General features: G+C 41.7%; 1 protein-coding gene across 1 annotated transcript in view; it reads left to right on the top strand.

Moving 5' to 3' along the window:
* The window catches only part of LOC142600265 (chloride channel protein C-like), a 104,169-nt gene that overhangs the window by 36,942 nt on the left and 49,995 nt on the right, over positions 1-17,232 (top strand). The window contains exon 12 of the mRNA XM_075742999.1: positions 6,257-6,423. Coding sequence (XP_075599114.1) covers positions 6,257-6,423 — 167 coding nt within the window. The remainder of the gene's footprint in view (positions 1-6,256; positions 6,424-17,232) is intronic.

Raw genomic sequence — 17,232 nt, 5'->3', positions numbered from 1 at the left:
AAGCTAAATTAAGAAGTAGTGCACGAGTGTGATTAATTAGAACTACTTTGCTTAAAGAGAAAAAGTACGCGCCCTGTACTAAGAATTTTTTTGTGTGTGCTCTGTCTTGGCAGTAATTAAGCTCTAGGGTGCTAGAGGCTGCCTGCTCCTCGTAATGGCCTGGAATAGTTAATGGGCTGGAGCTCTGGAAGAGGAAGAATCCCACTAATTGTGCAATCCTCCTGGCAGTGGGGTTTGGCGGGATGTCCTCACAGTGAACCTACACCGGGTGTGCCGCCCTTTGTAGAGTGTGATGCACAGCTTCGTGTGCCTGAGGCTGCAAGAAATAATTATTTTCAGCAGTGTGAGGGAACTTGAATGCATAACTTTTCAGGGCTAGCATGACAATTGTGTCTTTGTAGGAGATTTATGTTTACTGTATTGCAGCATCCCACTTTTCCAAAAATTTCCAGCAGTGATGGTGATGAGTGATAAGGAGATACAGTAAAGTGAGTTGAGTTAATGGATGTAGTCCTAGGACTATAAAGGATTTCTTTAAAGGTGAAGTGCACAGGAAAGAAATATTTTTCACTTAGTTTTAAAGAGAGAGATTAATGGAAGTTCAGGGAGGGAGTATTCAGCTGGATCAATATGTGAAAATGGTGCCTCTTTTGGCATAACCCCAGATGAAAATAGCAGACCATGATAACGGCTTTTCAATTCATAGTTTGTCAAGACATTATCAAGTGGGAGGCAAAATGACTCCAGTGTTCAACGCGCAGGTTACTAAGGGCCAGCAGATCCAGAGATTAAAGAAATTGAAATGCAGATCTGCATTGTTTATTGAATGACTGTGACAATACAATAACTTAATCCTGGGAGATGTTATTTCCAAAAACTCCTATTCTCAAGAAAGCTGCATGAACAGCACTTCTACTGCTGTGAATAGGGAATTGTTCTCTCCTTCGCTTCTTTATGTCAAGTGATCAGCTTGCAACCTTGTTGGCATTTGCTCCAAGAAAAAAATGATCAAAAGTTTTCTGCTTCCACCCTTTGGAAATGTGCTGTTGAGCATGAATGATTTTTTCTTGGTGTCTTTAATCAACAGTAGCAAAAATTTCAAATGAGAGAAGTTCTCATTACATGTGAGAGAAACGAAAGGTGCTTTCCTGGGGGAGTGTGAACTCTTCAACAAAATCTGGTGGCATGGAGACCAGGAAACTGTGCCCAGAGCTGGCCTTTTGTGCCAGCTGCAGCCTCAACTCCAAAACTATGGGGTGCGGCTGGTCCCTTCCCATCCACCCCCTTTTTAAACTCGCTCTCAGACATATGTACCTTTGTCCAGCAGCTGCTTGTTTTTCCCCAAATATTTTCCAAATTCCAGGCCTTCCAGTTAAGCGTGCGTAACCTTGTGAAGAACGACAAAAATATTTCATTTGGAGAGTTTGCTTCTACCAAGGATGATGGCCTTTATATCATGGGAGGGAGGGAAGGAGATTTTGTCTTTTGTTTGTTCAGTTTGCCAGGCAGATCTTCCATTTGAACAAATCTTGAAAAATGAATTTGACTACAAAATATTTTTTTTCTTTTTGATAGGCCCTCTCTTCTGCGTTTGTCATTGTAGGCTGCAAGTAGCAAGAGAGCTCTTTTGCTAAATGGGTATTCAGTAGAAGAAAGAAAACTGATTTGCACTACGTAGCTGGCTGGCGATCTTTTCTTTGACATTATTGGAAATATCAAGGGTTCAGGGAATATTCACTGTATCAGCAGCCTTGTGTCTAATGAGATTGTTTGGACTCTGTTCTCTGAGCTGGAGTAAAACCTTTGAAACATGTTAACCACAATTTGATTGAAAAGTGGAGGAGGGTTTTTAACAGTGAGCTTTAAGTAAACTGCATCTTTTTGAATTTCCTGGGCAGCTGCCTTTCTCCCTTTGATGTACCGTGCCTGGTGATGCTGTTAATGAAATGCATAATTATGTGTTATATAATAAAACAGAGCTAACATGAAGGTGCCTAATAGATTATAATGATGTGGAGGCCTGAGAAACTCAGGACCATGGGGGTTGTTGAAAAGTACCTCCGGTGACAAAGAAGATATTTAAAGAGGTTCGAATAACTGTGCTAATAAATTAATTGTGGCCTCTGTGTGCGTAAATGACATTTTTCGAGATTTTGTATATAGACAGAATATTGAAAAAAAATAGGTGCAATTTACTAGGCTGCTGATGTATGAAGTGTCAGCGTCGAGTGCTTCCAGCGCCTATTAGCACTGCTGGCTTTGCATAGACGGGTGCCCTAGGCAAAGACTTTTTTGGCACAGCCTGCTGCACCCGTAGGATCAAAAGGAAAAAAAAAAAACACTCTGGCAATATGCACAGAGAGTAAATTGCATCCTAAAGAGCAGCCCCTAAAATGCAGCCTTGGAATGAATATCAGTAAATGAAACATCATGTTTAATGGCTGAAGAGTTGTAGGTGTTTGGTGGCTGCCCCCTACTTCCCCCCTTCCTTTCTCTCCTTTTGTAACCTTTATTTTATCTCTCCCTCTGTAATAGTCCGTGTAATTTGTTCCTTTCTTAGATTCTTTAGGAACTGGTTTGAACAGATAGGTATTTTTAAAGGAGAGGCTGCATAATCTTCCAGCCCTGGACCTCATGGGCTCCTAGTGGTGCTGGGCTGTGGCTGGGCTTGCTTGGCTGCTGTTCTGGGCTTACAAGGACCCGTCTGCTGGGAGAATTAGCATGCAGGGAGCTGCAGTGTGAATTTACAGCCTGCCAGTTACTTGGCACTAATTCCCTGGGTGCATGCTTCTAGTACCTACTAAGAGTGCTTTTGTGCGGGCTAGCTGTAAGAGTGCTTTCGTGTAAGTTAGGCGGGCTCCTTTTTGAAGGTGAAGTATGTTGTTTTTCACTTCCCAAGCACCAAGGGTACCCAAACGGGCAGTTAATGCAGAGTAGCTAATACGCAGTAAATTCACGCCCAAGCTCACCGAGCACTAACTTCCTCACGCAGCTGAGTCCCGAGGCTCTGCACTTTGTCTCTCTCAGCAGGGAGCAGATGGCCCTTCTCTAAACAGGGAATACTAATAAAGCCTTATGAAGAGCACATATATGTGTGTGTGTAGGTTTGTGTGTGTCCATATGTTTATATAGGATGACTTGAATCTATCACAGTTCTTGGATTAACTTGTGCTTCCTTGATTTTTATCAAGATACCTCAAGGAGAACTTGGCTGCTGCATTGCCATCATGCTCGTCATTAATGGACTTAGATTTTAGCTACAAGTTTTGATGAATTCTTCCTTTTTTCTTCTGCATTAAGAATGGCATACTTTTTCTTTTTCTTATATGAGTGACTGTATCTTTTGTGTGAGAATCTTTCTTTGTTATGATTCCCTTACCCCACCACTTCTTCTTTGATCTCTGGGGTTTATTCTTGTAAGCATTTGATATGCTTTTATAGCTAATAATGTTCTCCCACAACTTAAGAAACTCCAGTAGGAAGGAAATAAGGCTTTCTCCAGCTCTCCAAATACTTGGATTTGAAATCAAGTCAATTTTTTAATAAAACTTTTGCTTTAGTCTAGGCTTCATAAATAACTTGATCTATAATTAGTGTACAGCTTCACCTTATCTTAAGGTCACATAATGGGTTAAATTTTCATGCAAAATTTTCTTGAAATTTTATAAATTATTTTATCTGTTTTTCATGCTCATGCTTCAAATATATCATCAATTTCTAAGTCATCTGCAGATTTGCTGTATGGTCTTGCTCTAGTATTGCCTATTTCCAAGAAAATTTCATATCACAAAAATTGCCTCTCCAGTTTCCATCTGTAGTGAGAGTTGAGGATAACTCTATCAGCTCTATTTTGGCCAAAGTTTACATTTACTTACATACAAAAGATATTGCTCAAAATGCTTTTAACGTGTCTTTCTTTAATGACCTCAGCCATACTAGCCTGCCAAAGATAAACCGCATTTCTGCTCGACGGGCGTTAACTCTTGGAGGAAGTGAAGTCCGACGCTGAACCCAGAGGCACTTGCTCCGAGCGTTCAATGTGCTGTTGTAGAGAGGAGCCACCTCCCCATCCCCAGATCCCGGCACGAAGGAGGACTGCAAGGCTGGGGAAAATCAGCACAAGCCTCAGAGTTTCTCAATAGCAGATGTAAAATGCTGCCGTATGTTTGTGACAATAAAGGATGAGGGCCCAGGCCAGGCCAGCTTGACTGTTCCCGCTAGAGGATGGGCGGGTAGCAGGAAGGGTTCAAATGGGATGAAAAACAAGGAGGGAAGCCTCAAAGCCAGGCTCTGGTTCTTGCTGCTTCTTGCTGTTATGGAGATATTCGGTCCAGGTTAAAGCAGTCACTTGAGAGTGGTTTTTTAGAGTTTGAGTTTCAAGAGTTTTTAAATTTAGAGTTTTAGGGTGTTTTTATAGCTTTTTAGAGTGTTCTTATATTAATTTTTAATGCTGTTTTTATTCAGAAGAGTTCCCCATAGCAAGATACTTTAAAAAAAAACAAAACAAAAACCCTTAAAAGGAATCCACAATAAAGGAGTCTCCATCTGTGTGAATGAGTTGTGGCAGATATGATGAAGCAATTCTTAAAATCCCACAGTTGCTGTTTTCCTTTCAACTGACATGTTCCTGGTGTTTTTACATAAAACAGTTGAATACCAGGTTTAAAGAGACATTCAAAGAATGCTGTGGTGTTATTAGAAATCCCTGGCTATGTCCAAGCAGAAAGGACAGTTGCATGACCCTGTTGTACACGGCTGGCCATGCCACATGAGTCCCTTGTTGGGGTATACTATAAATCATCCTGGATGTTATCTTTCCAAAGCCAGAACAGGGACAGAAGGAGGGTGAATGTATAAGCCTGGATAAATTTGCTACGGTTTATCAAGCAGAAATGTGTTTATTGGCATTCTTTGAATGTAGATTCTTGGAGTACTTAACAATCTCTAGTTAATGAGGTCTATTAAACAGCAATGATGTGCTGCAATTCACTTTGTCTGAATTAGAGAGAAGTTTCTGGGCAAAAGCTCCTTAATGTTATGAGGCAAGTTTGCATATTTAATCCCAGGATAATTGCTAACGAATATCCTTTTTTAATAGGATGCAGCAGTAGGGGAAATAGTGGGAAGTGAAAGGACATAGCAGTTTTTACTAAAAAGTCTTATTAAGGCAGCATAAACAGAATATTTCCGTGCAGTCATTTTCACCATAAAAAATGTTTGACGTTATTGTGAGTTGGGCATAAACAGTATTAAGTGCATTCACGTTACTCTTTCCTTTGTGTATGAGGATTCACTCTGAATCCTTTTTTCAAAGGCCGTTGTATTGATGTGCTTTGTTAAGTCACTGCCACCGCAGCTGTTAGACATTTGCAGTAGTAGGTCAAGCGAACTCGTCCGCAGTGAGCTAACAGTACTGTTGCCATGGCTGTGTCCAACTGTGAAGGCAAAACCAAGTAGCTGAAGGGGGATAAAGTATTAAAATATGCTACATACTTTGTCACTCATCTGACTGTACCCTCACTACATAGAGAGAAAGAACAAGTATACTTAGGAAAGATGTTTTAGGTGAGATACCATAATTTGTGCATAGGTTTCTCTAAACCAGCGCTGCAGTGCCACATTCATAGGTTTGTCATCATGGGGACAGGGATGCCTGCACCATGCTTTGTACTGCCAAACGTTGTTCAGCATAGTAACTGTGCGGTGTTCCTGCTGCTTGATCTCCTGAGCTGGACTTGCGTTGAAAGCTTTTTGTTCCTTTTCCTGGCATCCTTCAGGACAATGTTTGTACAAGGAGCTTGTTCTGTCAGGAAGCGGCAGTATGGGAAAACAATTTTATATCTCCTGAACTCAGCAAGAAAGAAAAAATATTTGGATTTGTTTGCATTTTTTAATATTTGTCACAATGCCAAGCTATTTTAAGCAATCTGGCTACTCCATCTCTACTTACCCTCCTTCAAAATTATCACAACCCACCTGAAATATGGGAATCAGATGTGAGTTTTAATGTAAGTGCAGTGTTTCAAGCTGATGGGAACAGGAGGGGGAGCTGTCACTGCATCGGCCAAGACTCTCTGGTGGAAGTCTTGATTGATGACCTATCCCTGGGAAAGGAGGGGGAGCACCCTTCCGCTCTTAGCAGACTGAATTGCTTCCCGTTCCCTCGTGAAAGAAGTAGGTAGTCCTGTGCAACCATTGCCATTGTCTCCAGGTATATAAAAAAGATGGAAAGTCCTTTATTCTGTTTTCTCCTTAGGTAGAGATCACAAATGATGTCCAGTCCTTGCTACTGATAATGCTGGCTGTCATGGTGGCCAAGATGGTTGGTGACTTGTTCAGCGCATCCCTGTACAGTTCTCTCCTGAAGTTGAAATGCATTCCCTACTTGGATGTGGAACCTTTTGTTCATCACAGGAGAAAATGGTGAGGTCTTATGTTGCTGATCTGTAAGTTTTCTGTGTCACATTCTGCACGGAGACTGTGTGGGTTCTCTGAGACCTGGAGCCTGGAGGGACAAAGGAGTAAAAGGAAACCTTGATCCTGAACAATGCCCCCCCAGTGCAATGTGCTGTACAAATAGAACAAAAGCCTCCTTTTCTCTTCAAGTTTATGGTAGGATCTGAATTACCACTGTCACCAGAGTCCTGAGAGCAGTAAGTGCTCTGTAATGCCCAGTTAGATGCTGTTTATTAGAGGTTCAGTTGGTCCAATGGGGAATCTACTAGAGGTTTTCACAGACAGTTGTGACCCTGTTTCTTTTGAGCAGATACTGTAGAGAAGAGGAACACCACCACAGTATGTAGAGTCCCTTATGGTGGAGTTTGTCTTACCTGACTTCTGGATGACTAGTCTGGGCTTCCTGTGTGTTTGGTACCGTAAGATGTACATTTTCAGGCAGCGATTCCTGCCATCCAAGGATAGCAATTTAAGGCAGGTAGGATGAATTCTCTTCTGGAAGTGCCTCCACTGACTATAGACTAAATGAATAGCTTGGAAAAAAGTTATGTTTTTTATTTTTTAACTTATGTTAATCCAACCTGTCTTGTGTATCTTCCAGTGTGTGAACCAGTATCCAGAACTTCAGTCTGTTCATGGACATTTATAACCAGTAATAAGAATAATTTTCTCTCCTAAATATAGGTGCTGAGCTTACATTTATTTGTATGTAGTGAGAGCTCTGTCCTATTGTCTTCTGTAAAATAATAGCAGAAATGCTGATTCTTTAAGATATTCTCTAGGAATGAATTAGGTAATGTGAAGAAATAGAAGGAAAAATGAATTCATTTATTTACCATAGAAAGACTTTTTGTTTTCCTTTAGACATATTTGGGTAGTATATATCCACAACTAAAACTATTTGCAGGACACTTCAGCTGTCATTTCTCCTAGTATTGAGTTCTACTGGACAATCTCTTAGTTTTGAATGACTCTGTAGAAAAATAAAATATTGGTCACTCATTCTGTCCTCACTTTATAACTTTCTTCCAAATGTAGCCATATCTGAAAGTTTTTAGCAGGCACACTGAATGCTGGGTATAATCTAACTGTACTTGACATGAGAGGAAAAAGAGCCAGCAATGTGGTAGGAGGAAATAAAAACAATCTGTGACATTATGGATGACTTCTATATGTACCATGGCAGATAAAACAGAGGGGAAGAAGTCATAAAGTTTCCCATGGTATTCCAGTTAGATGACAAGTCCATGGAAAGAATTATAGCTGCTTTCCTGGTTCAGAGTGAGGTCCTATTCACTTGAAGGACAAATATATATATATATTTATATGTATATATAAAATTTCATTTTCCTCCCACTCCTTTCCCTTTCCTCTCCAGGAACATTAAAAGTTTCTGGATAACTTGGTCACAGAATATACTGAAACTCTAAAGCAAAATACATAATATCACAACTTGGTAAAGATTTTATAGCTAGACACTTTATAGGCTGCCAAGTTTTCATCTAAATCCTCTTAGACATGGTCTGAATAGGCTGATACACATCTGAACTGGCAGATGCAGTTGCTAAGTCGCTCTCCATCATATTTGAAAAGTCTTGGCAGCTGGTTGAAGTCCTCAGTGACTGGAAAAAGGGAAATATCACACCCATTTTTAAAAAGGATAAAAAGGAGGACCCCAGGAACTACCAACCAGTCAGCCTCACCTTTGTGCCCGGTAAGATCATGGAACAGATCCTGCTGGAAGCTATGTCAAGGCATTTGGAAGACAGGGAGGCGATTCGAGACATCCAATATGGCTTCACAAAGGGCAAATCATGCCTGACTAATCTAGTGGCCTTCTATGATAGAGTGACTGCATCAGTGGACAAGGGAAGAGCTATGGATGCCATCTACTTGGACTTCTGTAAGGCCTTTGATACAGTACTGTACTGTAGCTCAGTTGGAGAGATATGGGTTTGATGGATGGAATATCCAATGGATAAGGAATTAGCTGGATGGCTGCATCCAAAGAGTTGTAGTCAATGGCTTGGTTTCCAAATGGAGATCAGTAACAAGTGGTGTCTCTTAGGAGTCCATATTGGGACCAATACTGTTCAATATCTTTATTAATGACATAGACAATGGGATTGTATCCTCAGCAAGTTTGTGGATGACACAAAGCTGATATAGTGCAGTTGATACGCTTGAGGGAAAGGATGCAATCCAGAGGGACCTTGACAGGCTTGAAGAGTGGGCCATTGTGAACCTCATGAAGTTCAACAAAGTCCTGCATCTGTGTCAGGGCAATCACCAGTATCAGTACAGACAGGGTAATAAATGGATTGAGACCAACCCTGCAGACTTGGGGGTACTGGTAGATGAAAAATTAGATATGAGCTGGCAATGTGTAATTGCAGCCCAGAAAGCCAATTGTGTCCTGGTCTGCACAAAAAAAAGTATGGCCAGCAGATCGAGGAAGGTGATTCTCTCCCTTTACTCTGCTCTTGTAAGACCCCACCCGGAGTACTACATCTACCTCTGGAGTCCTCAGTACAAGAAAGACATGGACCTTTTAGAGCGGATCCAGAGAATGGCCATGAAAACGATCAGAGGGCTGGAGCACCTCCCACAGGCTGAGAGAGTTGGGGTTGTTCAGAATGGAGAAGAGAAGGCTCTGAGGTGTCCTTATTGCAGCTTTTCAATACTTAAAGGGGGCTTATAGCAAAGGAGAGAGACTTTTTACCAGTGCCTGTAGTGATGGGACAAGGGGCAACAGTTTTAAACTAAATGAGGATAGGGTTAGATTGGACATAAGGAAGATATTTATTATGATGAGGGTGGTGAGCCACTGGAACAGGTTGCCCTGAGAAGTTGTGGATGCCCCCTCCCTGGAAGTGTTCAAGGCCAAGCTGGATGGGGCTTTGGGCAACCTGATCTTGTGAAAGATGTCCCTGCCCATGGCAGTGGGATTGGAACAAGAGGATTGTCAAAGGTTCCTTGCAACCCAAGTTGTTGTATGATTCTATGACACTGGCCCATTTCTTGGTCTCTCCAGCATACTTCTTGGATGGTCTGTTACTTTGTTATCCCCTCAAATAAATGAAGCTTCACCATTCAGCCACCTTAGACCTCCAGGATTTCGACTGATCCCTAGATCTGTCTTGTAGCTTAGGCATCCCAAACCCTAAATATTGACTCAAGGGAATTCTGGATTTATAATCTGCCTCTTAAAGTAAGAAATGTCATAACTGAAACAAATTATGAAGCCTAACATACAGTCTTTGTAAGAATTCCAAACCAAGGTCCTATTACTTTACCTAGCATGAGAAATACACAGACAAGACAGTTAAAAAAAATTAGTCTCTGTATGTGTTTCCTTATCTCTGTTTCCTCATCACTTCTGAGCATCCTAGAAATTTGAGTCAAAATTTTACAGAAAGGTGCCTGGCCATGACTTTTCTGGCCATGTGTTTTCCCTGTAGACTAAGATATCTCATTTGTTTTCTCTCTGACTGGTTCTGCAAGTAACGAGATGCTGTGGGAGCCTGCCTATCTGCTTCTCTAGTCTTTCTTTTATCTCAGAGTGACCACCCAGAGTATGCAAGGCCCTGTTGTTTTTAATTTCCACTTATTTGCTATGCTTTGGGAGTATTTTTATCTTCAGATGTCTACTTTTATCTACTTCAGATGTCTATTTTTATCTTCAGATGTCATTTTGCACAGGCTATTCTCTTTCTATGGTTGTGTCAACTTGGCTGAGGGTTTGCAACCACGTTATTGCTGCTATGGGAAAGTGTATGTGACAGTTACATGTGTGGCAGGTTCTACATCCTCTTTGTTCAATATTAATTATTCTGTAAGATCACAAAATGTATAAACTGTGCATTGCTGGATTCCCCAAGTCATAACAGGGACAGGGGTCAGCTGTGTAGGAACTGGTAGCTAGCACGTGTTTATAAACAGGTGATAAATTGTATTTGTGTATGCAGAGCGAAAGGTTTGGATAACGAATAGCTTGCTTAAATGCCATAGAAATGCCACATAAATTGGGATCCTTCTTCAACCAAAACTGAAAAGACTTTGGAAAACAGTGCCTGGTTGGGAGCAGGGAGGAAAAATGAGAAACTGAAGAGAACGCATGTTTGCAGGTCCTTAGCACTCATACTGTTAGAGAGAAAGTGCGGATCTCCTCTTTCCCAATTCTTCATTGCTGTTAAGGATGAAAAGACCTGTATCTGATCATTTGTTGATTCCTCTTACAGGGCTGGATAATATCCCCAGGCAGAAGATGTGCTAGACACTGGACTGACAAGAGAAAATAGCTTTTACATGAATAGATCCACAAAAGAATTTAACTCCTAACTGCTGTGGGAATTAGTGGGTACATTAAGAAGATAAATTATGTACATGCTCACTATGAAGACATCTCCGTAAATTGCGTTATCTATGAAACTAGTGGAAGGGAGACCTAGATCCTCAGTAGTATTTCACTACCTAGTTTGTATTTAGGTGCTGGCATCTCTGGATGCTTTTCTTTCTATAGAGCAGAGAGGCTTGAGATTTGTTTGTTTTCTTAATAGTCATTATTTTTTTGGAACCTCAGTGGTCACCCTGCCTGTTGTATTCTGTGCCCTGGGTGATAAGGCTCCAAAACCAGCTGTATCTAGTACAGGGCTGCTATGGTGCACCGCGATTTCCAGCTACATTGCACACCACTGTAAACACCCCCCTTATGAAATCTGGTTCACTGGAACACTCAAAGCTGCTGGCTGCCAGGGAATGTTCTTTAATGAGGGTAAGGAGTACTTGAACACATCTATGACTTGGCAACCCTTCCTGCTTTTTATAAGCTACTATACACTTCAGAGAGAAAATATCTTAGAGGCTACTTTTTAATGGGACAAGTTTACTTAAGAGCTAAGTGGAGCTGGTGCCAGTAGTTCTGTTTTGTTCTAGCTTAATATTAGCCTTGTCAAAGTTCTTATAGCGTCTCCTGGGTGTTTCTGTATTGCATACCATATAAAGCTGTTTTTGGGAGCCAAGAATTTTGGCTGGAATATATATTATAGTGGTCTCATTATATTTTTTTAAAGTGTATCAGAGGTGGCCCTATATTAAAGATCGATGGAGCAAGGCTGATTTTTTTTTCTTTCTCCCTTCTAGTTTTGCCCTAGCCCACACCGCAGACATTGGATCCAGAATTTGAGCCAACCCATGTTTGAGGGTTATTTGGGATCCAAGGTCCTGGTTTGGCCTGTTATAAAATTTGGGGTAATTAGTGGACTTTTTAGATGAGGCTTTGGATTTTGAAAATCATCAGACTTTTTTTGGGGGGGGTGGTGTGTGGTGTGGGTGGGTGCTTTTGGTTTGGGCCTAGACTAGCAACTACTACACTAAAAGACTCCTTACCCATCTTGCTCACACAAGTGTTCATTCAAAGACAACTTACCAAGGTGCACATGGTGGATTCTGTCTCGCCTCTTTGAGAAGCCGGTGTGTCTCATGGCTGCTTGGCGCTTTCATCCTGAGAGGCGTCATTAGTGGGTGGACTTGGCAATGTTTTCGCATCAGAGGGCATCCAGCCCATCTTTTGTAAAGTGTTTGCAGTGGAAGCTGGATCCTGTTCTGGCTGCACAAAGGGAAAAGGGAGCTGCTGTAACAAGGCCACACTTTGTCTGGGGAGAACCCTGGCCGCTATGGAAAAGATGGAGGAAAGGTGTTGAGATGTGGGTGAGATTTATTAAAATTACATTTGGGCTTTAAGTTGCCTCTACGTCAGGCTTAAGCAAACATGGCAAAGAACCGTTTTTAGTGCTGTTTTTGCCTATTCTCCTGTGCTGAGTTTTAAGTTTAGTGTGGTCTCATTACCTGAGAAGCAACTGTACGAGCCATAAACGGCAGCATTGTCCCCCTGACAGAAACATTACAGCAGAGCCAGATGTCGCTCCATGTGCGTGGAAGAACAGCAGCACGGCCTTGCTTTGTTTTCAACATGGGGTTGGTGGTGCCCATGTGGGATGGGGGAAAGGACCTATTGCTCCCTCCTGCCCCTGCACCAGCTCCTGCAGATCTCTGTGGGAAAGTCCAGCCTGTCTCCTTTTGCATCCTTTTACCCTGGCAAGAGGCCGATATGAACTTGCTTCACTATGCTTGAGCCTTCAGAGTGTGCTTGGCTCCAAATTATCCAGAACTGCTCCTAAAAAAAACCAAACCAAAGATGAAGACTTGGTGCACATTAATCTGTGTGAAGAAGGTTGTCTTAATCTCACCATGAATGGAAGGTGAACTTCCAACTGGGCAGAGTTACTGCTGTATATTAACTCCAATACTTATGTTATTGATGAATTTTTTGCTCTATGGCAGGTGGTGATAAACAAGGCTACTTAGCTTTGTAGTTTTCAGGAGATCTAATTATCTCCACAGATTTTGGGGAGAAACAAGACTCAGTGATGCTGAGTGATCTACAAAAATGACCTAATGGCCTTTTCAGCCTTAATTTTCAGTGACCAGAGACACTGTTTTCTCAGAATTTTTTACCGTTAAATTTCACCCAAAATTTGAAATTTAGCATGAAGTGATTTCAGTGTCCAAATTTAGATAATGTCTCATAGGAAAAAAGTAATTTGCAAACAGTGTAATTTTATTAATGTGAATACTCGGATGAGACAGGAAGAGGATGGCTATATGGAGGAAAGCAGGAGACCGAGGAGGAGTGACTGTTCTGTTTTCAGGTTTGCCCCATTTCCTTATGTTGCTTTGGCTAAACCAATCTATTTTTCAACCATCTTCTCAGTTACAGAAGGGAAAATAGTGCCTATATACCTCATGTGGCTTTCAACATCTGTTGTCTTTGCCAAGTTTTGTCAAGTTCTTAAATGAAAGGCCTTACATAAAGACAAAATTTCATGTGAACTCTTGATGGTGATTTTTGACCCACTCTAATTTTGACTATTTAATGGAGCTACTACCTAAAGGTGCTGCATGAATCAAAATGCTTTTATTTATTTAGACTGGTAAAACCATATAAAGATGCCCAAGATCTGGTTGCATTACTGTTTATTTTTAGAGCATAGTCCGAACAAATAAAACAAATTACTCTTCCCATGCTACAATAAATACCAGGAGATGTAACCCTTCCTCCAACCTACAATAAACCTTTCCCACCCTTAGTTGTTCCCTTTCCTAAAATGTCCGGGATGAAAGCTGGAGCTGGCGCTGTGCCCTCAAGGTTAGGAGCTGCAGGCTTACACAGAGCAGTGGATGTGGAGCAAGCGTGGAGCTGGCCGAGAGGAGGGCTCGCAGAGACCCGGCCAGCAGCACCCTCCTCTGATAGAAAGGGCTGGAGGCCGAGTAATAGCTCATTGCTGACCTCCTGCACTTGGAAGTGTATTGGTAGTTACTGCAGTCCTCATAACCAAGTATATACAATAGAAGCATGAATACAGAAGAATATAATGACAAGGATAGTGAAGACAAGCCAACAAGCTGTCTGACTGAAATCCTTGGAGGACCTTGTAAATACTTTAATGTTTACACAGGGCCTGTATATTTGCACAATTGCCTTTCCATGAGCCCAAAATGTTTTACACTGGAATGTTTTCAGGGTCTAAGAAATTATATTTTCTGATACGTCTGAAAACTGCAGGCTCAGCTTCTCTATCGCCACATTTTTTTCATGAATAATTAAAGCTGGATTTCCCCCTGCCCCTGAATATGCAAGATGTAAATGGCAAGTTCTAGCAAGATTATATATCGGTTGTGATCACAGTGTGCTAAGAAGAAAATGTTTTGAATTTACAAGTGAATGTTATACTGTAATTTGTCAGATAGATGCAGCTACATGATCTGCTTTTATTATAATTCAGAAGCGGTGAGAAAAATGGCTTTCCTGTAGTGAGATTTTTAAGAGAAACAAACTTATAAGAAGTTTGAAAGACTGGTTTGGTGCACTTGGTCAAAACCTTAGAGAGAAATTTTGGAGGCACAAACAGGCAGATGAAATATAGTGAGTTTTGAAGCAGCTATCATGTTCCTTTGTTTCCATCACAAGGCACTTTTTACCTGTCCAAAGCAAGGTCCCTGTTCGAGTGTGAATGGGGCTGTCATGGGGTTGGCAAACCTGCTGCGAGTATTGGGCATGCTGTGACAACGCACAGGAAATTAATATGAGGTTCTGGTTCTTGCTGTAAGGTCCATTGTGAATCAGCTGTAAGGTCCATAGGGAGTGTAATACAGATCCCTTCAGTTTGTGGAGGAGTCTTTCCACAGACATCTTATTTGCCGCTGCAGCCTGCCTGATGTAACAGGGAAGGGATAACAAATACACACCAACTTCTGGTGTGTTTTCCATTTCTGGGGAGTCCTGTGAAACCACAGAAGGAAAGGCGCTGAAGCGGCATCTGGAACTAATCACCTGTGTTTCACGGCTCACTGGTGGGCAGCGAGCGAGCCGCTCCGGCTCCTATGGGCCCTTACATAAAACATGCACACAGCGACTTTCAGCTGCGGGAAACTTGAAACGGCTTCTGCACCAGCGAGGAGGTGACTGACTCTTTTTGGCTCACCTGGGAGGACAGGCTGCCTGTACGGGTACCACCGCAGCCTTCAGATGTGGTAGCACGCAGGTGGAGCGTGCACACACACACACACAGGGAAATCGCATCCAGCCATCGGATGGGGTATTCCACTAATCGGTTAAGTCTGCTCTGGTGTCTGGCCACCGTTTGGCAGATACTGACAGTTTCCGCTTAAAGCCAGCCAATCCCACCGGAAAGCCAGCTGTGCTGGCAGAGCAGCTGATCTCATGAAGATGTCATTGAACAACGGTTTGAACTCATTCAAGAAATGGTGGGTCTGACTTGAAGCGGGCTGAAATCCCCTGGGGGTCTTTGCTGGATATGGGAATACAGACATCCAATTATCTAAGAGTTATACCTCAATGTTCCCGAGTTACATATAAGGATATCATCTTCATTCTGGCTCTGGGGACAGCTTCCAAGTTCACCTTAAGCTGAAACGGATTCTTTTTGCTGTGCGCATACAAGTCACTTTTTCTGTTCCTGTGAGTGCTACATCCTCATAAATACTAGTAGCTTGTCATAGTGGTTGCCATGATGGAAAGAGCTATTTATTTACAAAGAGGAAACAGATGGCACAAAATACTTTAATGAATTTCAGCATGTTTGAGAAGTGAAATACCCTTTTTGGAAATAATATCAGTTTTGCAAAGCTGTTAAATGCTATTTCACACAATCACAAGGGAAGCTTGTTCTTTGGGACACTGAGTGTACACAGAGCCACAGCAGAAGTAAGGCAAAAAAAAAAAAGGCACAGAATGGAGTAGTTTTATGAAAAGCCATAAAGCCATGAGCATAGATTATTAGCTGCTGCCATTCAGTACGTGGACTTGTGACAGTAGGTAAGTGGGAAATGAAAGTGACAACAGATGGAAAAAGCCTGAGGAAGCTGAGTCCTGGTGTTGGGGATAAGAATGGAGAGAGAGAAAGCAAGTCAAACACACACAAATCTGTTCCCATGATTTCGGGTGCATTTATGGACTGTGTTTCATCATAAAAACACTGTCAGGTACAGAGAGAGATCACCACGCATTTTCTGGAAGAGCAGATAAGTAATACCAGCATTCATGATCTTATTTTTAACTGGGATGCAAGTACACACATTCTCCACTTGTAGTGGTGGGTCCTTGCTATAAAGTCATAACCTAGGAAAAAAAACGTGCTGCATGTGAATGGTACTTAGAGAGCAGGGGGATTCATAGACTCATAGAACCATAGAATGGTTTGGGTTGGAGGGGACCTCAAAGATCATCTAGTTCCAACCCCCCAGCCATGGGCAGGGACACCCTCCACTAGACCACGTTGCCCAAAGCCCCATCCAATCTGGCCTTGAACACTTCCAGGGAGGGGGCATCCACAACCTCTCTGGGCAACCTGTTCCAGTGCCTCCAGTGTTAGTTAAAGAAATATATATTTTTAAAAATGGTAAATATATGTAGAAAGTTGTAGCTTACAGTATTTTTATGAAAAGTTAGTTATGGTTCCCAGTGTATTTGTGGTGTAAGAAATGGTCGAGCTTTGTTTTAGAAATGGGAACACTGAAGTTTGAGGGGTTAAATGCTTTTCCCAAGGAAGTTGATCGTACAGCTGTAGGGAGAAGTGCCTTTGTTTGAAATCCTGGTTGTAAGTGTGAAAAACTATTTACTGGACTGGGAACAGGTTATCTCTAGATACCTAATGCTGTGTTTTAATAACCTGACTATACTTTTCCACTAGAAAGTGCCCAATTCTCAGAGGGACTGAGCAATTTGAAATTTTTACATTATTTTTTCCCCATCCATATTACTTCAGTTTACTCATTTTGTAATCTGTTACACCTAAATCTCTGTGCCTCATTTTGACTTAAGGGTCATCTGATAATCTGTGTCTGATTATTAAAACTTATGTTGCTGTCACTGTCCTTTCCCAAACATTTTAAAGCCAGCATTTCTAATACACTAGTCACTGCTTTCTTGGACCACGCAGAGTGGAAAAGCTAAGGTGGCTGGTACAGTACATGAGGGTGGAGGCCCTGAATGAAGCTTTTATAAAAACTTTCTCATAGGAGCTTTCCTCTCTTCTTTCCAGTTTGGATTAGGTTTTTTGGCATACATTTGCAAGAAACTCATCATGTCATTGCATTTGAACTGGAAGCGCCAGCTTAGTATTTTGCGTATTTCCCTTGGAAATTGCTCTGCAATGATCTATCCAGAGAACATGCATTTCCCTGTTTGTTTGGTTA

This window comes from Balearica regulorum, chromosome 2 (genome assembly GCF_011004875.1).
Source record: "Balearica regulorum gibbericeps isolate bBalReg1 chromosome 2, bBalReg1.pri, whole genome shotgun sequence".
NCBI lineage: Eukaryota > Metazoa > Chordata > Aves > Gruiformes > Gruidae > Balearica > Balearica regulorum.
The sequence above is the reverse complement of the archived record's forward strand: the minus strand, read 5'-3'. Positions and strand labels throughout refer to the sequence as shown.